Source organism: Chelonia mydas, chromosome 28 (assembly GCF_015237465.2).
Source record: "Chelonia mydas isolate rCheMyd1 chromosome 28, rCheMyd1.pri.v2, whole genome shotgun sequence".
NCBI classification, from domain to species: Eukaryota; Metazoa; Chordata; order Testudines; family Cheloniidae; genus Chelonia; species Chelonia mydas.
The window spans coordinates 6359426-6386744 of NC_051268.2; the positions used below are offsets into that span (position 1 = coordinate 6359426).

Sequence of the window (27319 nt, forward strand, 5' to 3'; positions counted from 1 at the left end):
CCGGGGAGAGAACCCAGGAGTCCGGGCTCCCAGCCTGCCCTGCTCTAACCCACCAGCCCCCACTCCCCTGCCAGAGCCAGGGAAAGAACCCAGGAGTCCTGGCTCCCAGCCCCCTGCTCTAACCCACCAGCCCCCACTCCTCTCCCAGAGCCGGGGAGAGAACCCAGGAGTCCTGACTCCCAGCCCGCCCTGCTCTAACCCACCAGCCCCCACACCTCTGCCAGAGCCAGGGAGAGAACCCAGGAGTCCTGGCTCCCAGCCTCTCCCCATTATATTGGCCTCACCCAGAAGCGAGGTGTGTACCCCCTCCCCCTAAGAGGCTAGTGGTCTGGCAGGTGGGTGCCTCCAGGGCCTAGGCCAGGTGCCCGGCGGGGGGGTGAGCATCCCCCCCCATGCCCCATTGATCTTGGCACGGGTCCGGAGGCTCCCCGTGCCCCTCCCCAGCCGGGCTGGTACCACCCGCTGGCAGGGCCCCCCCCACCCCGGGGCTGGGCTATGCTGCCCCCTCCCGTGCCCTCCTTGTGGGGGCTGCACGGGCAGCTGAGTTATCGGCCCTCAGTCAACCCCCAGCCACCCCACTGACTGGAAGCCAGGACTCCTGGGTTCTCTCCCCAGCTCTGGGAGGGGACTGGGGGGTTAGAGCGGGGGGGGGGGGGGGCTGGGAGCCAGGACTCCTGGGTTCTCTCCCCAGCTCTATGAGGGGAGTATGGCCTGGTGGTTAGAGCTGGGGGCAGGTGTCTGGGAGCCAGGACTCCTGGGTTCTCTCCCCACCTCAGGGCGACCTTGGGCCCATCTCTTTCCCTCTGTGTGCCTCAGTTCCCCTCCTGCACACACCCACCCGCCCCACCCCAATCTATTAGGCCGTGCGAGCGCTGGAGGAAGAACTCCCTCGTCGTGTGTCTGTGCAGCACCCGGCTATATGGGGACCCTGATCTCCGTTGGGGTCTGTGCAGCGCCTGGCCCCACAGGGCGTGGGTGCTTGTCTCTCTGGGGTCCCAACCCTGCCCCCTCCTTAGGCCACTGGGGTTCTGGGTCCAGCTGATCCTCGCACCGTTCCTTAGCCAGGGACCCGAGACCTCAACCCCAGCCCCGAGAGCAGCCACCCGACACCTGGGGCGAAGGGTTCTGTTCTCTGCACCGAGGACGGGCGCCCCGGCTGGGGAGGAGCGCTCGCAGTGCCGTGAACAGCCCGGGAGGACAGCTGGCACGTGCGGTGAAGTTGCTGCTACTGGGACGCAGGCGAGCCAGGTTCAAATCTCACAGTGAGTCCCGTCGAGCGCCCCCCTGCCTCAGTTTCCCCATCTGGTAAATGGGATCGACAGCCCATCTATGGAGACCATGAGCTTTTGGGGGTAGGGGGCTGTACCTCATTATAGGTCTGGGCAGTGCCTGGCACAAGGGGGACCCCAATCTTGGGGGCAGCCATGCAGGACCTGGCACAGGGGGGGCACCCTTATCTCACATTGCATGGCTCTGGGTGTAATAAACACACTGCGAATAACCACTGGCGACAGCGTTCCAAGGCACCCAGCAGATCCCGGATCAGCGCCCCCACCGGGCTGGGGCGTCCCTTTCCCCCAGCTAGCTCGCCCACCAGATTTGGGCTGGCAGATATTTTGGGCATTTGGGGCGTGCCCCCGGGCACACGGAGGAGCCCTCTTTGCCCATGCGTTGCTTGCAGAGTCATCCAGGAGCAAACCCTACCAGGCGGCAGGTTTGGGGCGCCCAGGGCCTTGCCCTCGGAAACCGCTATTCGGCACGAGCACGCCAGAGACGGACACTCCCCCCCTTCCCCGGGGAGTCCGCTCCAACCGCTCGCCCGCCTCAGGGGGTACAATTGGGGCCTTGTTCCCCATTGGCAGGGGCCTGGCCTTAACTCCCAGCCGTGGGTTCAGGTTCTGCCTTCCTCTGCTACAGACCAGGAAACCGGCGTCTCCACGGCTTCCGGCCACGTGCCCCCTACCGAGGTCCCCAGACGATGCTGCGGCCGGGAAGGGCTAATGCGATCCAGAGTAGGAGCAGAGAGGTGATTTTACCTCTGCATTTGGCCCTGCTGGGACCCTGGGTCCGGTTCTGGTGCCCACAGTTCGAGGAGGATGTGGATAAATTGGAGAGGGGTCAGAGAAGAGCCAGGAGAAGGATGAAAGGATTCGAAAACCTGCCTTGTCGCGAGAAACGCAAGGAGCGCGATCTATTTAGCGCAACAAGGAGAAGGTTAACTCGGGGGGGACTTGATCCCCGTCGACAAGAATCTACACAAGGAACAACCGTTTAATAACAGGCTCTTCGGGCCAGCCAAGAAAAGTCTAACACCGGCTGGAAGTTGAAGCTAGACCAATTCGGAGTGGAAATAAGGCGTGGATTTTTAACGGGGAGGGTAATCAACCCCTGGAACGATTTACCAAGGACATGGATTCTCCATCACGGATCGTTTTTCAATCAAGACTGGACATTCGTCCAAAAGATCTGCTCTGGGAATTATTTGGGCCTGTGCTCTACAGATCAGACCAGATGATCACAACGGGCCCTGCCGGCCTTGGGATCTACAAATCTATGACCATAAGGATTCTTCTGGAGTGGAAATTTTCAAATCAAGGCTGGCTATTTGCTGGAAGAGATCAAGTCTAGTTCAAGGAGGGAGGAACCCAGGGCAGCGCTCGGGCCTGCAGGCTGGCATCAATAGGACCTTCTGGCCGCGTTCCTCAAAGGTGCGTAGACCCACGTCTCCTTCGGGGCAGCGCTGAGACGCCCCAGAGGATGGGGGGAGGAGGCCGGGAGCTCTGTCTCTTTAAACGCCCGCATGTTTCAAGGAGGGAGCTCGTAAAAAATAGCTCCAGATAAAAAGCAGATAAGGAAATACTTGGAAGACACAAGCCGTACCAATCAATGGGGTCCAGCTGACACGGAGGCCAGGGGTAAAGGGAGGATTTCACCCCCTCGAGGCAGCGAGAGCTAGTAAATGCCAGGGTTTGTTTACGCGCCTGGGATCGGCCCGAAGATCGGCATGACTTTCACCCCAAAAAACTTGGGGGGGGGAGAGGCATCAGTGTCAATTTTACGTATTTCTGCACATCAAACTGATTTAAGAAAACCCGACCCATTCGTTCCCACTGCGCTGTGTAAAAATATGTCCAAGTTTATGACGTGGGAGTGCGGGGGGGGGCTGGAAAAGTATGAGAATTTTCAGAGCCAAGTACAGGCCTCTAGTTCGGCGATCACAACGTGCCGAAAACCAGCATTTGGATCCAAAAGGGGACAGACAGTGCAAACGTGGCTCTGATTCTCCAGCACCGGTAAGGGGGGGGGGGGGGGGGGGGGGGGGGGCCCGGCCAGTACCGCATCTCAACTCCATTTGCTCTTTGAGCGGAGAACAAGGAAGGGGTCGGGTCTGCAACTCAACAGGGTCGCTCGAGAGGCCGGCGAGCCCGGGGCTCAGAGCCAGGAGAAGCCAAAACTCTGGTGAACGCCCCAGCAATCAGCTCTGTGGCCCTAGGCTCAAACACTTCAGAACCCCACCCCCAGCCCCAAATGAAAAATTGGGGTTTCGCTGAAGAAAAAAAAAAAATCAGAATTTTTAAGCCCCCCACCACCCAAAATCCAGTTTTTAGGAATCCCCAAAACTCCCATCCAATTTCCACAGGGCGCCTGGAACAGCCACTTTGCACCCACTGTCTGGGAGCCCCCCCAACGTTGGTAATTTTTGTTTTAGTTCAAGTTTCCCTCTGGGGAATCATGCAAAAGCCACCACCCAAGACCCAGGAGTTCAGAGCAGGCCAGCAGGGGAAAGTGGAGGTCGAGCCAGCCCAGCCAGGCCATGAATTACGGGCCAACGCCCAGAGGGGACAGGACCTGGCGAAGAGGAAATGCCTGGCGGGGACATTAGGAGATTCATAAGAGTTTCCTGCTCCCGGGTCTGACCGAGCGCCGAAGCCACCGCTAGAGGACGGGATCTACGGGGGTTTGATCAAGAGGGCCGGGTGAGGGAGATTCTTGCCGACACAGACCCTTGTGTGTTATCCAGATCCAGCCGTATGTTAGGCCAGAAGGAACCATCTAGGACTTCAAGGGGCATAATTCACCCTATACCCCCTGGCGGGAGCTCACGTCTGCCCCAAAGGCAGCCCCCCTGGATCCGAAGACCCCGAGTGACGGGGAATCCTGGAGAGGAGCTGCCAGCCCCGGGCGCTCTTGGAGATGTTTGAATGCTCCGGAGCATTTTAGCCCCGGCCGGCCCGACTCTTCCACCCCAGATCCCCCGCCCCCATCCATGCAGCCCAGGATCGATCTAGCCCCATAGGCCACAGCGTGGCCCTGGGAGCTCCTGGCCAGCGGCTTATCCCCCCATGAGCCCACGCTCTATTGCAGAGTCACCGCTGCCCAGGCTCGAGCCGCCTGGCTGGTTCCTGGATGTACAACCTTCCCGGGGGTGCCCGGATGCATTGGGGGTGGGGAGAGCGTAAAGAGGGCGTTTCCAGACTCTGACTCTCGGCTGCTTGACCTTGCGCCGTGAACATCTTTTTTAACGGAGTTCTTTTGTGTCAAACTCCTCACCCTTTACACAAGGGGGAACTAAATTCCAAGGGCCGAAACTAACCCCCCCCCACGTGATACACTAGCAGCAGGGTTTGAAGTCTAGACTCCACCCCAGCCTGCCTCCAAGGACGAGCTCCGGGAACTGGCGGCAGTAGAAGGTTGTTATCTCCAGAAGGGGAGAAATCAGAACACTCCATTCCGCTGACTTCGCAGCCGAGGAGACCCTTGGCCACTGGCCAAGTATGGGGGCAGGGGGGAAGAAGAGCACAGGCAAAGGTCCCCCCCCCGGCTTCCCATCTCAGCCCAATCCCCGGACGAAGCCAGACCCCTCTGGGATAACATTCTACTGAACAGCAAAGGCTGGACCACAAACCATCTACCACACAGGGCGGCTGCCTGCTCCCCGCTCCCCAGCATCAGCCGCTGTAGCAGGGGCAGGAACAAAACGCAATGGCCCGGCCTGCGTGAGTGACCCGCCTGCCGTGTGAAGGGGCCCAGCTGTTTACGCTGCCGGCAGCTGAATTGCTATGGGCCATGCCCACGCTTTTACTGGTCCTGGCCAGAATTCAAGGACAGCCGCTTATCACCAGAGTGGTTTATTAGATGGGAAATGAGCTCTGGCAGGTGAGAAGGGCTGGCTGGAGGGGATGGGCGGAAAGGGCCCATCGCCCGTGGCCTCGTGGCTGCAGCCTGAGAGGGGCACAGCCAGCTTTCCAAGGACTCTGATGACCCCGCTGGAGACTCCCAACCCCTCCAGCTCCTGCCGGGGTGGGGGGTTATGGTGCCCACTCTTCCAGCCAGCAATTCCCCCCACCCGCTCGCGCGGAGCCAGCCGGGAGGGGTCAAAGCCGAGGTCCCCCTACGGGTCAAATCATAAACAACCTTTATTTACATTGCGAAGGCAGCGGTTAGAGCAGGGACAGGGAAGTGCGATCTGCCCTGGTGCGCGGCCGGCGAAGCCTGCAGCCTCCGGCGGGGCCGGCCCCTGCCTTCCTGCCCAGCACGAAGCGGGGCGAGGGGCAGGAAGCCCGGGGCAGCGGGGCCTGAAACGGAGGAGGTGGGCGGCCGGACTTCGGACCCTGCCCTGGCACCCGGCGGGAGCAGACAGGCATCTCCGCTCTGGGCTTCACCCCGCTCCCCCCCGCAGCCACCTCCCCGCTGCCGGGGAAAGGGGGAGCCCGCCCCCGGCCCCTCTCCCCAGGTGGCCGAGCCCCCGTGGCACTGGTGAGCCAAGCTGCCCCCCTCTCCCCAGAGCGGGACCCCAGGGCAGGGAGGAATTGCCCCGGAGGGGGAAGATTCGTGACTTCGAGCGGAGCTGGCGGGAGTGGGGGGACGAGGGGACTCCCAGGATGCACCAGAGGGTTAGGATTTCGACTTGGAGATGGCCAATCCGATGAGGCCGGCCAGGCCGGCCACGCCCAATGCCATGCCGCCAACGATCGCCATGCCAACCAGGCCGTCTGCGGAGAGAAGACGGGGCTTAGCCGTGGGGGGGGGGGGCCCTCAGCACGCAAGGCCCCGCCCACATATCCCCGCCTCCCCCCTCTGGGCCTTCCGTCCTCAGCCTACGCGGGTTCACCCCGGTGCATGCTGGGAAAATCCAGCCGGCTCGCCCACCACGCCTCAGCGGTGGACAGCGAGCAAGGCGGGGGGGGGCCTGCAATGCATGCTGGGAGGGAGGGAAGTGCTGGGAAGAAGGCCGGGGGGGGCAGAGTAATCGTGGGCAGGGCCGAGAGGGCGACCCAGAGCCTGGATTTCGGGGTCAGGCGGGAAGAGGGCTGAGCCCAGGCTGCCCGCTCCCGCTCCCCCCCCGCCCCCGGGGCGAGCCTAGGACGGGATGGGGGGGCGCGGGGGGGCTGACCTTTCTGCATGGCCTTGTCGATGAGCTTTTCCAACTCCAGCGCCTGCGTGTTCTTGGGCTCCGTCTTCAGCAGCCCCCGGATGTACTTCAGGGCCTGCTCGTACTCCTGGGGGGCAGGGGGGCGGTCAGCACCCACGGTACCACCCCCCGGCCCCCCCCACCCAACAGCCGGGCCCCTCGATCCCTCCCCGCCTCCTCCCACCCTGGGTGTCCGCTCCCTGCTCTGCCCCCCCCCATACCCGCCCCCCATCTTTCCTGGAATCCACCCCCCCCAGCCGGGGCCCCGCTCTTATCGCGCCTGTCAGCACCTCGGGGTTTCTGAGCTGTGCTGGCAGAGTCCGTAAACCCGGCCCCGGACAGTTCAGCCGGGGTTTACGCAGGCCGACGAGCCGCCCTGCGATGAGGCCGGGATACGGCGCGGGGGGGTACCCTGGCTTCCCTTCTGGCATGGGTCTGCCCCCCAATCTGCTCCCTGCCCCCCACCCCCGCATCCCTCGGCTGACATGGAGGGGGGAAAACGGGGCACGGTTGGGGGTGAGCTGGCCCTCGCCCCCCAGCCTGGCCCTGATCTTTGAGGGCACCCTCTCCGCCCCCCCCCCATATAACCAACTCCCTGCGCCCCTCGAGCCAGTCCCATCCAGCGCCCAGCCCAACTTCCCGACACAAACACCCCCGGTCACAGCCCCCCCCCATGCACCTTGGTACCTTGAGGACACCCTCCCCCCCCGCCATGCCCAGAGGGGCAGCCACGCCTCCCCCCCCCACACACACACACACACTCACCTTCAGCCGGTAATTGCCCACGGCCAGGTAGAAAACATAGTCCCGCTGCTCCTCCTTGCACCCTTTGGGCACCAGCTCTAGAGGGCAGAGTGGAGACGGGGTCACCGGGGGGCTCTGGCTCCAGCACCCCCGCCCCCAATTCAGGGCAACGCAGCAGGGCCGGGGACTGGCGTCGCGGGGCGGGGAACCAGGCAGACAGCCAGAACCAAGGTGGGGCCTACAGTAGCCCTGGCCAGCCTGGACCGTGCCTTACCCTGCCCTAACCCCAGGACCACTCTGCCCGGCTGGCTGCCTGGTTCCCAGAGGAGCGGGCATGCCTTCGCCGGGCGTCTGGCTCAGCGGGACTGGCTGGGCAGAGCTGCCCGGCTCCGGGGGGGGACCCCAGCCGGGAGCGGGGCCTGGGCGTCACTCACCCTCCAGCAGCGCGATGCCCTTTTTGATGTCCTCGGTGTATTTGCTGCGCACCAAGCACCAGGCGTACTCGAACTGCGTCCCCTTGGAGACCGCCCCGCCGCTCAGCTCCGCCCGGTACTTCTTCTCGAACCGCTGCGGGGAGACGGCGGGGTGAGACCGCGGGCGGCCCTGGCAGCCCCTGCCCGCCGGGACCGGCATGGGGCCACACACAGGGCCAGGGAGCGGGCAGGGCGAGATGGCAGGGCAGGGCCTGTCACCCCCCACCCCCAGGTGCACACAGGAGACACACACACACACACACACACACACACTTCCCCTGCTCAGGTTCAGGACTCCTGGGTTCTCTCCCCGGCTCTGGCAGGGGAGTGGGCTCTAGTGGTTAGAGCAGGGGGAAGCCTAGGAGCCAGGACGCCTGGGTTCTCTCCCCAGCGCCGGGAGGGGAGCGGGGTCTAGCTGGGGAGAGAACCCAGGAGTCCTGGCTCCCCAGTGCCCCTGCTCTAGCCCCTAGTCTGCCCTGCCTTGACCACTGGCTCCTGCTGCCGACCCTTCCCTGGCCCCTGCCGCCCACCCTGGCGCACCCCAAGGGGTAGCTGGCGCCTCCCTTAACCGCACCCGGCGCAAAGTGCCCCTTGCCCCGGGGACTCGGCCCTTTTCCAGCAGGGCTATTCCGGCAGCAGGATGGGGCTGGGCTGGTCCCATGGGGCCAGGCATCCCTCCCCAGTGCTGGGTGCGTTCGCGCCCAGCCTCGGTCCCCCAACTCCCTGGTGGCCCAAGGGCCCCCCAGCCCTGAGAGTCACCATCCAGACGAGAAGGGGGCACCCCTGGGCGAGTTGGCTCAGCCTGGCACCTTGTATCTCTCCAGTTACCGGGGACAGGCTCAGTTTGTGGGCGCTGGCCGTATGCTGCATCCTCAGCACCCTGCCAGTGGCATAGAACCCAGGAGTCCTGGCTCCCAGCGCCCCCTGCTCTCACTACTAGACCCCGCTCCCCTCCCCAAGACGGAGACAGACCCCAAGCTTCCTAGCTCTCCCCCCACCCCTGCTCTAACCATGAGCCCCCGCTCCCCTCCCCGAGCCGGGGACAGGACCCTGGTGGCTCCAGGCTGGGAAAGGGGCAGCACAGATCCCTAACCGGGAGCATTTCTGCCCCGGAGCCTGTCTCCCTCCTGGACTCGGCCTGGCTCCAAGAGGAACAAGCTCCCTCCAGTTACGGGTCTCCGATGTCGCATTTCACCTGAGCCAAACCACACATTCAGCTACTGCACCGGGCGCGGCCGAGCCTCGAGCTCTTGGTGTTGAGGCAGGACGGCCGGCTAGGCCACCCCTGCCCCCAAAACCCACCCCCGCTCGGCCCAGGATACCAGCCTCCTCCCACACCTCCCTCCCGCTGGCACCTCACGGGCCTTCAAACGCTCCTGTGTGTCTTGCGGGCACGCCTGCAGGCTAAGTGCCTGGTATTCACGCCCTGCAGGTTGCAAGTGCTTCGGGGGATAGGATTAAAATTCAGAATGATCAGACCATTTTGCCGGCTTGCCCAGAAGTAAACAGGATGAAATTCAATAGGGACAAATGCAAAGTTCTCCACTTGGGAAGGAACAATCCGTTGCACACGCACACAATGGGCAATGACGGCCTCGGAAGGAGCCCTGCGGAAAGGGGCTGGGGGTCAGAGTGGATCACACACTAAATATGAATCAACAGTGTAACGCTGTTGCAAAAGAAGCGAACACCCTTCTGGGACGTATTAGCAGGAGCGTTGTAAGCAAGAGACAAGAAGTCATTCTTCCGCTCTACTCAGGCCTCAGCCGGAGGATTGCGTCCAGTTCTGGGTGCCACGTTTCAGGAAAGATGGGGACAGATTGGAGAGAGTCCAGAGCAGAGCAACAAAAATGACGAAAGGTCTAGAAAACACGACCTAGGAGGGAAGAGTGAAAACACTGGGTTTGTCTAGTCTGGAGAAGAGAAGACTGAGGGGGGACACGATCACAGTTTTCAAGTACGTAAAAGGTGGTTACAAGGAGGAGGGAGAAAAATTGTTCTTCTTAACCTCTGAGGATAGGACAAGAAGCAATGGGCTTACATTGCAGCAAGGGTGGTTTAGATTGGACATAAGGAAAAACTTCCCGTCAGGGTGGTGACGCACTGGAATAAATGGCCGAGGGAGGCTCTGGAATCTCCATCATTGGGGAGTTTTAAGAGCAGGTCAGACAAACCCCTGTCAGGGATTGTCTCGATAACACCTAGTCCTGCCTTAAGTGCAGGGGACTGGACTAGACGACCTCTCGAGGCTCCTTCCAGTCCTGCGATTCTATCAGCGTCATTCAAAACACGCCTCGTGAAGGAGCATTTGAAACCCTTCCCCCACGAATCGCTTGCTGCTCGTTAATACTCCTGCGTGATGGTATTAAGCACTACGAACCTATGCTGGAATGATGCCTAAAGTGTCTGCAAACCAGGTATGGCGGAGTGAGTTGTTCAACGGGTCTGTCCTAAACGGAGCGACGTGCGTTTGTTTTGCTGACCGGCCCGATATTCGGGCCAAGGCCAACGAAGGTCCGTATTTACAGAGGAGCAGAAACCACTGAGATGGCCCGTCACCAAAAATTAACGCGTGGCACGTCCCGTTCCGAGCACTTCCTCCTTCGGCACCGTCGGGGGGAGAAGAAGGTGCCAGATTTATTGAGTAAGATCGACGGAGCTCAACATGACAGAAAGACTCAAAGATAGCGGGCTCTGGGTCAACCACGCAAATCTGGGTGGAGGTGAATACGCAAAGCAAAAGGTCAACTTCCTGGGAACAAATATCTGATCCTGACACGATACCTTTATTTAACCTCATCTATCCATCAGGCACGAGCGATATCTGAGCCACTGAACAAGAATTATAGACCCCGAACGCTTTCCTCTGACCCACAGCAACGGGCTTTATCAGTGAACCCCCGGCCCGCTGCTCAATCTTCCCGAGACGGGGACAAGAGCACAAATAATCAATCAGAAAGAAAAAGCAAGAGATGCAGAAGACGAGACTGGGAGGACCTGGCAGGCTGGGAGCTCAGCGGCATGAAAAAACGGCGACTAAAGACGTTGCCAAATTTTAAGAAACTAACATGGAAACCCCCATCATTGGGGGTTTAGACAAACGCCTGTCAGGGATGGGCAAAGAGAGGGGTCCGAGAAGAGCCACAAGAATGATCAAAGGTTTGAAAACACCCCTTAAGGTGCGAGCTCGATCAGTTCAGCTTAGCAGAGAGGAGGTTTAGGGGTCACTCGATCCCAGTCTACAAGGCCCTACGTCAAGGTTTGATAATGGACTCTTCAGGCTAGTGGACAAAGGCCAAACGCGACCCAACGGCTGGAAGCTGGACAAAACTAGGTCTGAATTTTTCCCCAGCAAGGGGAATTAACCTCTGTGGGGGATTCCGCATCTCCGGGCAGATTTTCCATCCTGATGGGCGGCTTTTCCCTCGGATCCGCTCGAGCAGGAATTCAGGGCAGCGGTACAGCCAGAGAGCAGATGGGTGATTATCTGTGGGGCACTTGGGATCTATGAATACAGGGAGCTTGCTTTGAATGGGACCAGCGGCCAGCGGGGGCAGACCCCGGTAGAGTCCCAAGGCCTGAAGTGTATGTCTAGCCCAGGCCCTCCCGGAGTGGGGAATTGCAGTGGTTCGGGGTGGAAGTGGATTCATGCACAGGCAGGTTCTAGCCCTTGAGCTCTGTAGCTCCCTCGAACCATAGCCAGCCCCCGCCATGGGACACTTCACTGCAGCGTTAGCGGATAGCCCTCCAACGCCTTCCCACAATTCCCAGGGAAGAGATCAAGGAGTGGCTCAGCTCGCCTTGGTAAGAAGAATCACGGGATACGCCCCTCGAAGTCCTAGCAACAGACAAGGCGTGGCACAGCCCCAGAGAGGGCACGGGAAGTCGAGTGCAGCCGCTCGCCTCGTGGTGCCAATCCCCTGGGCTAACGCTTCAGGGACACGGGCCCCAAGACTGGGGCCTCTGCAGAACTCAAGGGCTAGAACCTGCCCATGCATGAATCCACTTCCGCCCCGAACTACGGCAATTCCCCACTCCGGGAGGGCCCGGGCTAGACAGTCACTTCGGGCCTTGGGACTCCCCTTCCTTCACAGGCCATCGCCAGCACTGTCCTTGTAGCTCCGTATTAAGACAACAGCTCTAACCCAATCTCATGCTTCAGGGGGTCACCTGCAGGGGTCAGGAAGGAAGGATTTCCCCTCTCCCATGCACAGCTGGGTGCTGTAGGGGTTGGAGTTGCCTTCCTCTGAACCATCTAGGATCTACCACGACTGGAGATGGGCCACTGCACAGGGTGGGTCAGCAAAGCCTCTTTCTAGCTGCCTGGTTTTTGCTCATAAGTTCGGGGTCCAGCCCACCACCAGATCGGGGCTCAGCAGGGAATTTCCCCCAGGTCAGATTGGCAGGGACGCTGGGGTTTTTTTCCCCCCGCTTTCCTCTGTGGCGCGGCGAGCGGGCCGCCTGCTGGATCCCCCGGGCACGTCTCGCCTTCTCAATTCCCTGTCCCGGTCTCTCCCGCACTCCGTCTGCGGCGCACAACAATCGAGTCTCCCGAGGACAGAAATGTTTGGTCTGGCCTGGGCTACCCAGGAGGTCAGTCTAGACGATCTAACGGGGCCTTCCGGCCTGAAACCTCTGCGACACCTCTAAAATCTCCCCCTGCCTTCATGTCTCTGCCCCCCGCGCCCTCTTCCCATCCCCGCGGCTAAATAAACAATTAACCCTACAGCCTTCCGCCCCACGGAGATTAATGGGGGGAGAGGGGGGATTTCCCCGCTCGGCTTCCCTGTTCCCCACCCTCAGCGTGACTGGGGGAGGCGCCGCCGGGGCCGCATTTGGAAGGCCGTCTTCACGATCACGCACGCGCCCCGCTATTGCCAAGCGAGATCCGGCAAATCTGAACATGCCACCAGCCACGTGCGCACGCCAGGCGAGCCAAGCCGGGCCTGACACCCTCCCCCCCCAGCCCTAAAGCTGCGTTTGATAAACAGAGCGGAGAGGCGGGGCCCGGCCAGTCAAGGAAGTCAGACGAGGGCTATGAAATGCTCTTTTCATTGTAGGCTTCCGGCCCCCACCCCACCACCACCATGGAGGAAATTAAACCTGGATTACTTTGTTTCAACACCCCAGGGTTGCAACACAACCACGCAGGAGCTGGGAAATTGCAAACAAGGCTAACACGGCGAGCGCTGCTGGGCCGCCCGCTCGCAGCTTTCCCGCTGGCCACCCACGACCCGCCCGCCATTCTCCCAGGCGGGCAGCGTGGCCTAGCAGACGGAGCACCGGGACGCCAGACACCTGGGATCTATTCCCAGCGCTGTTGGGTGACCACGTCCCCTGCTGTGCCTCAGTTTCCCCCGTCTGGAAAACGGAGAGAAGAATCCCGACCTTTGTGAAGCTCCAGGGATTATTTTAACAAACCATCCCACAAAGTCGGTGACTAAGCAAGCGTCATGGTAGATTCTCCGTCTCTTAGCATGTCCGGAGCTGGGCTGGCCGGCTTTCAGGAAGAGAAGCCGGTTACTGGGCTCCATCCGGAGGAAGTGGGTAAAATTTCAAGGCCCGGGATAGTGGCAAGGTCCATCCAGACGATCTGACGGTCCCTTGCGAGTCTCCAAGCCCCAGCCACAACAGAGCACATGAAGGGTTCATTACAGCCTCGTTCCCAGGGGGTAAAGGCCAGTTAAACCACAATGGGCCAGGGACTGGAAGGCAGCCCAGATCGGGGTGGAGGGGAGCGGTGTACCATTGTGCACTGGGCGGTTACACCAGCGATCACAGCATTGCACGAGGGCCAGCGTTTGTGCCGCAGCAGCCGTGCGAGGACGCGCGAGGCTCGGAGCCCAGGGCCAGCAGGGAGCCAGGGCTGCGGGGTGCCAGCCAGACCTCACCTGGTGTCCAGTTCTGGTCGCCCCCCGTTCCAGGGAGGGGAATCCAAAGAGGACTGGGGCAGAGAGGGGCTGCTGGCTGAGCAGGGGAACGGGGAGCCAGGCTCACGGGAGGAGAACGGAAGAGCAGGGCCAAGCCTGGCAACATGCAGCTTGAGAGGAAGGCTGGTTGCTCCGTCTACATCAGGGGTGGGCAAACTTTTTGGTCCGAGGGCCACATAGGGGTTCCAAAACCGCATGAAGGGCCGGGTAGGGAAGACTGTGCCCCCCCCAAAACAGCCTGGGCCCTGCCCCCTATCTGCCCCCTCCCACTTCCCACGCCCTGACTGCCCCCCCTGCTCCTAGTCCCCTAACCGTCTCCCCCCCCCCGCCCCCCCAGGACGCCACTCCCCATCCCCTGACTGCTCTGACCACAATCCCCACCCCCTGACAGGCCCACCCCCAGGACTCCACCCCCTATCCAACCCCTTCTGCTCCTTGTTCCTTGACTGCCCCGACCTGTATCTACACCCCCGCCCCCTGGGACTCCCACACCTATCCAACCCGCCCTGTTCCCCGTCCCCTGACCGCCCACCTGAACCTCCGCCCCATCCAACCCCCACCCCCGCCCACCCCCCGGCTCCCTGTCCCCTGACTGCCCCAACCCCTTTCCACACCCCCGCTCCCTGACAGGTGCCCCCAGACTCCCAGCCCCTATCCAACCCCCCCGTTCCCTGTCCCCTGACCGCCCCCTGGGACCTCCTGCCCCTTATCCAACCCCCCAGCCCTAGCCCCAGCCCCCTTACCATGCCGCTCAGAGCAGCAGGACTGGCAGCCACACCACCCGGAGCCAGCCACGCCGCCCAGAGTGCTGGCAATGCGGCGAGCTGAGGCTCCGGGGGAGAGGGGACAGCAGGGGAGGGGCTGGGGGGGAGCCTCCATAGCCGGGAGCTCAAAGGCCAGGCAGGAGGGTCCCGCGGGACGGATGTGGCCCGCGGGCCATAGTTTGCCCACCTCTGGTCTACATACAATCGGTGGGGGGGGACCCCCAGGGAGGGGAGGGAAAAGCCACTGAAGCTAAAGGACAATGTTGGCCCAAGAATAAACGGGGGATGATCAAGGAGGGCTGCAAAGGAGAAGCAGCTTTCAAAGGATCAAGGACCTAACTTGTGTGACGATGGAACCGGACGCTTTCACGGCTGGCTGCAAGAGCAGGGACTGGACTCCCCGACACAGACCGTCTCGTCCCGGCCGCGCTCCTGGCAAGGGCCTCTGGGGCCCCCTGCTGGCCTTTCACAGGAGCTCATACCCGCACGGAGAACACAAAATTCGGCAAAGAGAAGACACTGCATGGATTCAGAGGAGCAGGGCCCTCTGATCACAGCCCCGGCTGCCCTCCTGTGTCCCAAATGAACCGGATCTGCTCTTTCAGAAAGCCATCCAGCTGTGACTTAGACACGGGAAATCTTCCGCAGCCCTTGGGCAGGCATTCCAATGGGTAACTCCCCTCGCCGGGAAAAAACCAGCATCCGATTTCTCGTCTGACTTTCTGCAGCTTCACTGGATCTCCATGGCCCTTTGCTTGCTAGATGGAAGAGCCTGCTATCAAATTCACCTAAACTGGACTCAAGTCACCCCTCAACCCATCGGGTAAGCTCCACGGCTTGATCTCCCGGAGTCTCCCGCTCTCAGGCCAGTTCTCCAATCCCTCCATCCTTCCCGAGGCTCTCCTCTGGCCCCTCTCCAACAGATCCTTCTGGAACTGCGGGCCCCAGAACTGGACACAGGAGTCCCAAATCACCTCCCTGCTCCGACGTGAGATTCCCCCGTTTTACGCATCCTGGGACCACATTCACCCTTTTGGCCACAGCGCCGCACGGGGAGCTCATCTCCAGCTGATTATCCACTACGATCCCCACGCCCTTTGCAAAGTCCCTGCTTCCCAAGACAGAGCCCCCGACCCTGTAAGAACGGCCGATATTCTGGGTGCCTTTTCCTATGTGACGCTGCCAAGCTATGACCCTGACGCTAGGAGATAGGGACCTGACCGAGGCATTTAGAGTCATGAAGAGATAGAAGATCAGACTCGGCCTTGGTTGGCTCTTCTGGAAATAGGACAACGGCACCGTGAAAAAGCTAGAAATGTGGTTAGTGTTATCAAGAGATATTAGAGTGATAAGAATGCGTTTAGACTTTACAGAATGCCTGCAGGATGCTGCATGCATTCATCCTGCTTACCACATCCGTCCCCCATGGCAAAAGGCAGCATTTAAATGTTTGCTCTGGGACTATAAAAATGTTGGCTGAGACCGTAAAGCCACACAGCCAGGGGAGACGCATTACCGAGCGTGAAACGCTCGTTTACCACAAGAGGGGAGATCTTCTCCCCAACCAAAGAGCGTCTGCAGGCATCAGACAAGCCATGGCAGACGAAAGAATTGGCTGGTGGCTTCCCCCACACCCACAAAGAGGAGACATGCACAAGCCCGAATCCCATCACAGCTTGAACGCTCAGGGAAGGGAATAAAAATGCCTGTTAAAGAAAAATGAGTACCTTTATACCAAGGGGTCTCAAACAGGATGGATTTGATTTAAATCACTGGTCAGGAAGATTCGATTTAATCATGGATTTCTACATAAAAGTGCATTCTTGTTGGTTGTTATAACCTTAATGCATATTCTTCACAACTCAGAGAGAGATGGGACCCAAACTGGGTCTCTTTTTCGGCCTGCTCCCATTATAGGTTTTCCCTTCTAGTGAGAGAATGGTACGGTAGATCTCAAATCAATGAAGGCTACACTCAGAAAGACCTCAAGACTTCTGGAATACCCTGCTCAAACAGTGTCTCTCTTGTTTCTACTGCCTGTCCCTCCCTTCTCACATTTATCTCCAGACTTCTTCTCCTTGTCCAGATCTATTCCGCCCCCAACCATCTTCTATTCATTGAACTTTTGGAAACTTTGCACTTTTAGAGAGGTTAAGGGATTGACCCCGTGTGCACAAATTTGCAGAGGGACAACAGGGTTGAGGTCTGTTATTTCTCACCTCTCTATATTAGTTATTTATTGATTTTAAAACATTTGTGCTGTTAACAAGCATGTTATCTCTGGGGACACAAATCCACAGTTTGCGAACTGCAAAACTAAGCATCTCTGAGGGTATCTTCTAGACGGAGCACTGAGTCTCATTGGGTCGATAGAAAGATTAACCTAAATAATCTATACAGAAGCCCCTGGAACCCCATAAGATTGGGTCCCTAATCCATGAACTATAGGAACTCATTTACAAAACTTTTCTTAAACATTACATGGATATATTGTCTCACACTACAGAATTAGAATTTGTAATCCCTATTCCAATAGGAGATATCCTTCAGCTATAATGTATTTTATTTAAAGCTATCTTTAGATACGGTTTTTTCCCCAAAAAGCATTTTATCAAAAAAATCCGATTTAAATAAAAAAAAATCTGATTAAAAAAAATCATTGATTTTTATCCACACAGGTCTCAAACTGCAGTATCCCCCTCCCCGTAGCAGTATTTTTGGTGATCGCATGACCCCCCCCCCACAATAGCCTTGCAACTCCCAGTTTGAGAAACGCTGCCCTATGCTATCAGGACACTGAAGGGCAGCGATTCCTAGAATTGGCCCTAAAGGACATAATAACTTGCTTATTATAGAAGCTTCTCTAACTTTTTGAACTTAAGTTTGTGCCGTGTGTGTGTGTGTGACCTGCTTTAACCTTGCAAATAACTCGTTTCTTTGTTCTAGTTTAAAAAAAATCGCTTATCGACAAGTTGTGATTGTGAAATCTATACGTCTATTGTTTTGTCTTCCTGGTCCCCACATCTCGGTTGTTTATCTGTCTGGTTTCTGTCTGGTTCTTCGATTGTTTGTATCCGTGACATAACTAATTTTGCTACGTGTAAATCAGCGAAGGTGGTGGGGTATGATTGGTTAAAGAATTGTTTTATACTACGTTGGGATTGGTTAGAGAATAGTTTAGTAATAGTTTAGTAAAATGATGGGTTAAGGCAGCGGTTCTCAAATTTTAGCAATCCGAGGACCCCCATTTTGATTTTAAAATTTTTGAGGAGCCCTTTGCTCAGCCCCTGGCCCTGCCCTTGTTCTACCCCTTTCCCCAAGGCACCACCCCATCCCTGACCCTTCCCGCCCCAAGCGAACAGCTGTTCCGCGGGGTGCAGGAGACACGGGGAGGGAGGGGGCGGAGTTGATCAGCAGCCCCGGACATGACTCGCGGACCCCCTGGAGTACACTCACGCACGCCCAGGGATCTGCGGACCCGTCTGAGAAACCCTGGGTCAGGACACAGCTAAGCAAGACTCAAGTTTCACTGTATAAACGGGTCCAAAAGGAAATTCTTGGGAACCAACTGCAGGGGACAGTCCCAAGATCAGAGCTGCCAGACCTCAACCGTCTGCCAATGATACCGAGCAGAAGCTGGAGTCCCCGGATGACCTGATCCTGACCGGCCAGCAGGAAAAATTCAGCTTTCTATGCTTAGCGGGTATATTCTGTTTTGGGGACTGTTAATAAATCGAGGTTAAGGGTATTACCGTGTAAGGTTCTTTCGCTTGTAAAAGACCCCGCAGACCCCTGAGTCCACAGGGAATGGGTGTTATACCCTGAGCTCACGGAGGGAAAGAGCCCGGAGCCCAAGGAGGAGTAAAGTTGGGTGTCTTATGAGCCCCGCAGCCCTCTGTATCACGCCCCCCATTTGTGCCACCACAATAGGCAGTGGGTCAGCTTTGCCAGCAGAATTCCCCTCCCCCGCCCCGAAGGCTTTCTAGACTCGACAAGGCCACTGGCTCGGAGCCCGTAACCCGCTACCAGCCCCCAAACAATGAGCCCTTTGCTCCTTTCGATTGTTTACTCCAGAGTCCCTTGGCACGGACGACGGCTTCACTCGCGCTCCCAGGCGCGCGCCAGCCCCCGGGCTGCCCAGTTCAACGGGCAAAAGGAAGAACGGTGTTTCCTTCGCAGTTTGAAATAAGGTTTCTGGCAGCGCTGAGCTGGCCCCAGGATCACTGGGCCCAAAAGCTCCGTCTATGCTCCACAGCTAATCCCAATGCACACAGATAACCGCCCCATGGCGCTCACTGGCGCGGGGGGTGGGAGAGAACAAGGGGGAATCCTTGGGCAAGTCAGTGAAGCACCGTGCCTCAGTTTCCCCATCTCTATAGCAGGGAAAACAGTGCTGTCCTGCCTCACAGGGAGGATCAATACAATCAAGATGGTGAGGCACACAGCCCCTCAAGGCGCCTTACCAGGCTGCATGGAGAACTGAGGCATCCTGACGCTCAGGGAACTGCTCCTTTACGGCGTCGGCGCTGCAAGCTCGGCATATGCTTCCTCCTCCCGTCAGCCCACGAGACACGCCGTTAGACTTCTCGAGAGAGGGAGGAGAGAGGTCTGACGACCGGTGAACGGGGCCGACCGAGGCTCACACGATCCGGTCCCAGCTTGGCGTGGGACGTCCCGGTCCCATACGGCCGCTCGGGCTCAGTGCATTCACAGCCCCACCCGGACGCTGGGATAAGGCGCTGCCCTGCCTCACCGACTCCCCCGCCCGCCCCCCGTGCAAACGCAGCCCCAGCCTCAGGGACCTGAGAGACGCTGCAGGGAGGAAATGCGACATCTCCCAACCCAGCAGACCCACACAGCTGGGATGAATCCTCGCTCAGCGATCACTATTCACCCAGCGCTTAGACTGCTAATCCAGCGGGGGCCAGAGACATCTGAACCTGCTCTCCAGCCGGGCCACACAGCTCCTTCCCACGCGGCAGAGAGAATGGCCGTGTGTCGCTGGAACGACGCCAACGGGTTTCCACCCATTTCGCTCGGCAGCGCAAAGCAGACGGCACCAGTCGCGGGCGGAAGGGAAGTGATATTCTGCACGGATTAGGCCTCAACTGGAGGATTGTGTCCAGTTCTGGGCGCCACATTTCAGGAAAGAGGTGAGACAACTTGGAGGAAGTCCAGAGAAGAGCAAGAAAAACGATTCAAGGTCTAGAAAACATGACCTAGGAGGAAAGATTGAAAACACTGGTTTTGTTTAGTCTGGAGAAGAGAAGACGGAGAGGGGACAGGAGAACAGTTTTCAAGGACATAAAAGGTGGTTACAAGGAGGAGGGAGAAGAATTGTTCTCCTTAACCCCTAAGGACAGGACAAGAAGCAATGGGCTTAAATTGCAGCAAGGGCGGTTTAGGTTGGACGTTAGGAAAAACTTCCCGTCAGGCTGGTTAAGCACGGGAATAAATTGCCTAGGGAGGTTGTGGAATCTCCATCATTGGGGATTTTTCAGAGCAGGCTGGACAAACACCTCTCAGGGATAGTCTAGATAATACTTAGCCCTGCCTTGAGCGCAGGGGATGGGACTAGATGACTTCTCGAGGTCCCTTCCAGTCCTACCATTCTATGATTCCCTCATATTTGCAACCATTACTGGAATCCTGAACCCACGTGCAGGGTCCTCCATTCCAGAAGGATTTGGATAAACTGGAGGAGGTTCAAAGAATAGCCATGAGAACGACTAAAGGGTTAGAAGAAGCATGCCTCCAGCAGCTCAAAGAGAAGGTTAACGGGTGACTTGATCTGTAACCACCTACATGGGAACAGAAATTTGATAATCGAAGACTCTTCTTCAGAGAGTCTAAGGGCAGAAGGCACCATTGCGATCATCTAGTCAGACCTCCTGTGTAACAGGTCATCGGATGCCCTGAATTAATTCCAAGTTGAACTAGAGCAGGGATGTCGCCTTAATTTAAGAATCCACCACAGCCCTTGGGAACTTTTCCCAATGGTGAATTCCTCCTCGCTGGTAAAATTTCACACCTTCTTCCCAGTTTGAATTGCTCCAGCTTCAACTTCCAGCTGCTGGATCATCTTAGACTTTTGTCTACTAGGTCTGCACGCTTCCCATCGATAAGTACTTACATGGGAACCAGTCCAATCGTCGGCTTTTTAGCCCAGCAGACAAAGGTCTAACAAGATCCAACAGTTGGGAATGGGTGACAGGGGATGGATCACTTGACGATGACCTGTTCTCTTCATCCCTTCTGGGGCACCTGGCATCGGCCACTGTCGGAAGACAGGACACTGGGCTAGAGGGACCTTTGGTCTGACCCAGTGCGGCCGTTCTGATGACGAATTCAGACTAGAAATAAAGCACCAAACAACCAGAACCACTTCCCAACAGGTGTGGTAGATTCTCCATCGCTGGCGATTTTGAAATCCAAATGGAATGTTTTTCTGAAATGTCCGCTCTCGTTCAAACAGGCATTCATCATTCGGGCCTGTGTTACACAAGAGGTTTCCCGATGATCCCTTCTGGCCTTGGAACCTGGGAATTAGCCAGCTTCAATAATCAAAATACTAGACACCACCCTAGAAGACGGTCCCAGCTGCGGTTACGAAACCCGCAGCACTGCTCTCCCTTCACTGTGGCCTCCACAAACATCTTCGCAAAACCACAGAAGCCCTAGTCAGGAAATCAGCATTTCCCAGCCTCCTCCAGCTCACAAAGAAGGCCACAAACAGAGCCATCCCATCTACAGCGGAGTTAATTACTGCTTAATTGACTCATGAGCAGGCCACAAGCAAGACAGGAAGTCAGACTAGAGCAACAAGGAGTCCGGTGGCACCTTAAAGACTAACAGATTTATTTGGGCATAAGCTTTTGTGGGGTAAAAAACCCACTTCTTCAGATGCAACTAGAGCAGTGTGTCTCGACCTATTTGATAGCTTGCTGCCTTCCTACACTGTATCAGGAAAATCTCAGGGACCAGTGCCAGTCCACAGACCGATCGTTGAGGAACACTGGACTAGATGACCTATGGTCCCTTTGGATTTACGCTCAGTTCTTCCCACTGGGTCCCAGTCAGCTACCAACGCCAGCGTAAGGCCTTTGACACGATCTTCAAAGCAAGCCCCAAGACCGAGTTTTGAGCCATGAACCACCACGACAGCTGCGCCTCTCTGGGGCAACGCAGATCCCCAAGCCCTGGAGGGAACCGCACGAGAGCTGGGGACGAAGCATTCTCTGGAGAGGGGATCCAGCTACGGAACAATCTTCCTGCAGAAATCAGGAGAGTTCAGAGTCTGAGCGCCTTTAGGAAACACAGGAAGACCTACCTCTCAGCCAAAAGAATGACGCTTGGCTTGGCACGTCTTTCTACTCAATTAACTCCCAGTCAAGTGAAACAAACAAAACCTCCCCCAAAATTAACCACCATCCCTGAAACAGATGAATTAACCCGCCCCCAAATAGTATTTAAAAATCCCACAACCAAAGCGCCTCCTCTAACCAGAGTTTTGACCCCAAAGAGGAAGAAAGCACCAGAGACACTACCAAAGTCTTCTAGGGTCTTGGCCAGCAGAACAAACCCCTAAAGTAGATGGAAAGAGCCTGCGTCATCTAGACCGACAAGGAATAACTCCAGATCTAATAGAAAACCCCAGTAATCCTCATTTTCAACAGGGCAGCAACTTTGCTGGCATGGTCCCTCGAGAGGGAGAGAAACTGAGTATTGCTTGCCTAAGGCCAAAATTGTAACTGGGTTCACAAAAAGAATTAGATAAGTTCCTGGAGGATAGGTCCATCGATGGCTACTAGCCAAGAGGGTCAGCGAGGCAACCCCATGCTGTGAGTGTCCCCAAGCTCCCGACTGCCAGAGGCTGGGAGTGGATGACAGCGGATGGATCATTCGATCATTGCCCTGTTCTGTTCATTCCCCCTGGGGCACCTGGCACTGGCCACTGTCAGAGACAGGATGCTGGGCTAGATGGACCTCTGGTCTGACCCAATGGGGCCGTTCAGATGTTCAGTCACTGGATCTCTTCCAGCAAGGCAGCCAGTCTGCGTCTGAATACACAAGCTTGTTCCAATTGTTAATCAGCCTAATTGAAAACACTGGTGGCCACTTTTTGGCGGGGGAGGGGGTTAAGGCTGCCCATTTCACCCCATGTCAGCCAAGCCCCAACAACACCACGCAGGGGTGGCTTGTTGCTTTGTGCGGGCAGCCCTCTCACGCGGGGCGGGGGCCCTTCCACGTCGCTCGCGCTGACGGCCGGGGAAGAGAACGCAAAGCCCCAGAGCTCTGCCCAGGGCTTGGATTTCCCGATCCCCACCCCAGAGCAGCCCTGCCCACGGCCTTGCCGCACAAGTCCCCGGGCAGGCCCTTTGCATAGCTTACCGCATCCCACCATGGGGGCATGATCCCCAGCCAACCCTTCCCCCTCCACACGCACACACTCTCTTGGAGGCACCTGGCTTACAGCAGGGTGTATAAGGGGGACGGGGGGGGTCACAGCATCAAAGGAAGAACGACACAGAGTTTTGCTCGTAGGAAGCGCCCCCTCCAGCCCAGGAGCCCGAGACGCCCGCTGGGGAGAAAAACAGTAAAACCCAAACACACAGGCACCCGCTCCATCAGTGCCGAGAGAAGTGAGGGGGGCGGAGCGGGGTACAATGGGACCGGAAGGGGAGTGGGGCAGGTTATTCAAGGGGAGCCGGGGATGGTCTCAGGGAGGAGAGGCCCCGAGGACAGCCCCAGGGCACGGTGGGGTGGGGGGACCCAGCAGGGAGAGACTCAGGGCCGGGATACGGGGGGCGGAGCCGACCATCAGTGGGACCTGGGGGAGCAGAAGCCTCAGAAGGGAGGGGGCGGGCGCTGGGAGGGAGAGCTGGAGGGGGCGGCCCCAGGGCAGGGGGATTCAGGGGACAGGACCATGGGATGGGCTCAGGGGAAGGGGCATGAACTGAAGGCTCAGGGGAGGGACCCCTGGGTAGGGGATCCAGGGAGTTGGGCTGGACAGGGAGGGCCGGAGAAGGGGAGGTCCTGGGTAAAGATGGTGGGGGTGGGGCCCAGGGAAGGGGGATGCAGGGCCAGGGAGCGGGGCCTGGGGAAGGGGGATCCCGGGTGGCGGGCGATGGGAGGGCAGGTGGCAGAAGGATGCCGCAGGGGGGCAGATGGGGGGGCAGGGCCCTGGGAGGGCCGGGAGGCGGGGCCCAGGGAGTGGGGGCCTCGGGGGTGATGGGGGGGGTCTGGGGGCGGGGCCGGGGAGATGAAGGGGGGCAGGGCCCGGGGGGGGGGAGAATGAGGGGACGATGGGGGGTCATGGGGCAATGGGGGGGCGGGGCCCAGGGAGGGGGAGACCGGGGGGGGGGTCATGGGGTGGGGCCCAGGGAGGAGGAGGCCGGGGGGGGCCCGGGCGGGGGATGGGGGCGACGCCCAGGGCGGGGCCCGGGGGGGGAGAACGAGGGGGCGATGGAGGGTCATGGGGCAATGGGGGGGCGGGGCCCAGGGAGGGGGAGACCGGGGGGGGGTCATGGGGGCGGGGCCCGGGCGGGGGGAGGCCGGGGGGGGCGGCGATGGGGGGGTCTGGGGGGGCGGGGCCTCTCACCAGCAGATCCTCCACCGCCACCACCTCGCTCAGCACCGACTCCATCGCGCCCCCGCCCCCCGGACGCAGCCGCCGCCTCGGACCTGGACCTGGACCTGCTGCTCGCCCCGGAACCGGAAACCCGCCCCTGCTCTGCGCCCGCCCCGCCCACCGCTCGGGCGCATGCGCCGTGCCGCTCCGGGCGGCTCCGGCCCCGGCTGCGGAGCGGGAAAGGGAAGGGTGCTTTGGGCCAAGGCGGCCACCATCCCGGCCCGGGAGGACACGCCCCCCGGGCGGTGCCTGTTACCATGGCGCCCGCGCGGCGCCGACGTGACGTGAGCGTGGGGAGATGCTGGGCACGCCCCCTTAGTTACCATGGGAACGGGACGCTCCCACAGGGACACCACCCCCTTTGGGGGCGAGCCCAGCATCCCGTTCCCATGGCAACACAGGCCCCCCCTTTTGGGGCGCGCCCAGCATGCCGTTCCCATGGCAACACTGCCCCCCCTTGGGGGCGTGCCCAGCATCCCGTTCCCATGGCAACACAGGCCCCCCCTTTGGGGGCGAGCCCAGCATCCCGTTCCCATGGCAACACTGCCCCCCCCTTTGGGGGCACGCCCAGCATTCCGTTCCCATGGCAACACAGAACCCCCCCTTTGGGGGCGTGCCCAGCATCCCGTTCCCATGGCAACACAGGGCTCCTGCCAGCTGTGGGTCTGGCTGTGGGGCGCAGGCTGTGCACACTCCGGCTTGGCAGGCCATGGGGGGCAGCCCTCGCCCCGCGCGGCCCCCGGCAGGGGAGGAGGGCAGGGGCAGCTCTCCGGGGGGCACGTCCCGGCACATCAGAGGCCCGGCGGGGCCCCGCGTGTGCCAGGCGCTGCCCCCGCCCCTCTCAGGGGCGCCGGGCCGGGTTCGAACCCCGCGCCCTTTCGCGCACGCGCCCCCTCGCACGGGCACACGCACAGGGGCACACGCGCCAGCCCACGCGGGGCGAGAGACGCAGAGTGCCACTGGGTCGCACCATGGACGCCCGAACCCAGGCCTGGTGGGTCCCCCGGAGCCGCTCCGGGGCAGGGGCCGGAAGCTGAGCTGGGTCCCCCCGGCGTCAATCCGGAGTCGGTCCCGATACCTGAGCCCCTGGATCCGGGGGGCGCGCGTCACCTGATGCCGGGGAAGAGGGGGCCTCGCAGCCTGCGCCTCCTCCCCATTGTCCGGGGCACGAGCCAGGGCAAACACAGCTGCTCCAGCTGGGGCAGTCGGACAAAAGGGGGCAGCTCTGGGCAGCGCCCTGACCCACGGAGCGCCCACGTGGGGCAACGCTGCCCCATCGCATCGGCGGAGACGCCTGGCTGAGCAAGGGACAGCCCGGCCAGGACGCCTGGGTTCTCTCCCCGGCTCTGGGAGGGGAGTGGGGGCTGGTGGTTAGAGCAGGGGGGCTGGTAGCCAGGACTCCTGGGTTCTCTCCCCTGGGCTCTCTCCTGGGTTCTCTCTCTGGAACCACTGGAGGGCAGTGGGGTCCAGTGGTTAGAGCAGGGCAGGATGGGAGCCAGGACTCCTGGGTTCTCTCCCTGGCTCTGGGAAGGGAGAGGGGGCTGGTGGGTGAGAGCAGAGGGACTGGGAACCAGGACTTCTGGGTTCTCTCCCCGGCTCTGGGAGGGGAGTGGGGTCCAGTGGTTAGAGCAGGGGGGACTGGGAGCCAGGACTCCTGGGTTCTCTCCCTGGCACTCTTAGGGCAGTGCAATCTAATGCTGGCCCCAACAACTTGCCTTCCGTGATGGCAGGTGAGACTGTTAGCCCTCATCCTCAAGCGTCTTTCCTCCAGCGTGCGAGTGAGTGCTGCGTGTCGGGGAGACATTCTGCATCCCTGTTGGTCCAGGGCTGTGTGAGGCTCTGGGAGGGCTAGCGGGGGTCGGGCTAGGAGCGGGGCCAGGTCTGCAGTGGGCGATTGCTCGGCCAGCCAGCAAGGCCCCGTGGGACAAATGGGGAGTTTTCTCTTATGAAGCCGAGGCGTGCCTCAGTTTCCCTCTGTTCTTTGCCTAGTTCAGTCCCCTGAATGGCCACAGTGACCGGGCCATTAAGGAGCGGGTTGAAACCGACCGAGATCCACAGAGGGGTCCAGAGAGAGAACGGACACTCCAGGGCCTGAACGCGGCGGGCTCTGGAGGCGAAGGGCAGGACGGGGCCAAGGGCCGGATCCGGGGCAGCCCGCACTTCTGCTCCCACCGGCAGGGGCCAATGACCCAAAGGGCCCCTGGGGCCCGTGCCCAGGGGCCACAGACAATATGGGGCCTCCCCCCCCAAAGGTTTCACCAAATGTTCAGGGGTCCGGGCCCCTTTGGGGAAGGGTTGGGAAGGGCCCCTCTGAACGCCCCCCACCGCGGTCCACCCTTCGCTCGGCTCTTTGCGAACGGCCCGGCGGAAGGGGGCGGCTTTGTCCCCCGTCCCTTTGCCGGGTGGTTTCTGCGGGCCGGGGACGAGCCCGCGGGGCCAGCGCCAGGCCACGGAGGGGTTTGGTGGCCCCCAAGCGGCCTGGTTTTGGCAAATGAAATAGTGACCGAAACCAATTCACTTGGCTCCGTTCACACGCAGAGAAACAAACCTCGCAGACGCCCACCCGGAGCGGGGCCCGTCCCCTCCAGCAGGGGGCGGCAGGGACACACACACACACACACACACACACAGCAGAGCCCATCCCCTCCAGCAGGGGGCGGCAGGAACACACACACACACACACACACACACACACACGGGGCGGGGGGGCAGCCATGTTCTCTTTAATTTTTTATGTCCGCATGTGGAATGAATTTTGTTTTGTGCCCCAATATGGAGAGGATGTGGGGGGGGGGGGGATAAGGGGTTCGGGATGTGGGAGGGGGCTCAGGGCTGGGGCAGAGGGTTGGGGTGGAGGGGGTGAGGGCTCCGGCTGGGGGCGCAGGCTCTAGGGTGGGGCTGGGGATGAAGGGATCGGGGTGCGGGAGGGGCTCAGGGCTGGGGCAGTGGGGTGGGGGGCTGAGGGCTCCAGCTGGGGGCACAGGCTCTAGGGTGGGGCTGAGGATGAGGGGTTTGGGGTGCGGGAGGGGCTCAGGGCTGGGGCAGTGGGGTGGGGGGCTGAGGGCTCCAGCTGGGGGTGCAGGCTCTTGGGTGGGGCCGGGGATGAGGGGTTCGGGGTGCGGGAGGGGCTCAGGGCTGGGGCAGTGGGGTGGGGGGCTGAGGGCTCCAGCTGGGGGTGCAGGCTCTTGGGTGGGGCCGGGGATGAGGGGTTTGGGGTGCGGGAGGGGCTCAGGGCTGGGGCAGTGGGTTGGGGCGGGGGGCTCAGGGCTCTGGCTGGGGGTGCAGGCTCTAGGGTGGGGCTGGGGATGAGGGGTTCGGGGTGCGGGAGGGGCTCAGGGCTGGGGCAGCAGGTTGTGGGGGCGGAG

The 27319-nt window shown here is 60.0% G+C and overlaps 2 protein-coding genes and 1 pseudogene across 4 annotated transcripts in view; 1 reads left to right on the top strand and 2 right to left on the bottom strand.

Annotated features, from left to right (window-relative positions):
* The window catches only part of LOC102934537, a 1094240-nt pseudogene that overhangs the window by 666217 nt on the left and 400704 nt on the right, over window positions 1-27319 (bottom strand).
* Window positions 1-27319, top strand: part of LOC102933291 (zinc finger protein OZF) — a 1218290-nt gene that overhangs the window by 512208 nt on the left and 678763 nt on the right. The gene's annotated exons all lie outside the window — the stretch shown is intronic.
* Window positions 5400-24118, bottom strand: FIS1 (fission, mitochondrial 1). Its single transcript, XM_037887564.2, has 5 exons — window positions 23925-24118; window positions 7591-7723; window positions 7178-7254; window positions 6395-6500; window positions 5400-5993 (listed from the first exon to the last, which is right to left on the bottom strand). The coding sequence occupies exons 1-5, from the start codon at window positions 23967-23969 to the stop codon at window positions 5896-5898; spliced, it is 459 nt and encodes a 152-aa protein (XP_037743492.1). The 5' UTR covers window positions 23970-24118; the 3' UTR covers window positions 5400-5895.

Coding starts and splice junctions, on each gene's coding strand:
- FIS1 (XM_037887564.2), bottom strand. CDS start 23,969: ATGGAGTCGGTGCTGAGCGAGGTGGTGGCGGTGGAGGATCTGCTG. Junction 6,501..7,177: donor TGGGCAATTACCGGCTGAAG/GTGAGTGTGTGT, acceptor CCTGCCCCCCAG/GAGTACGAGCAGGCCCTGAA. Junction 5,994..6,394: donor CGACAAGGCCATGCAGAAAG/GTCAGCCCCCCC, acceptor TTCTCTCCGCAG/ACGGCCTGGTTGGCATGGCG.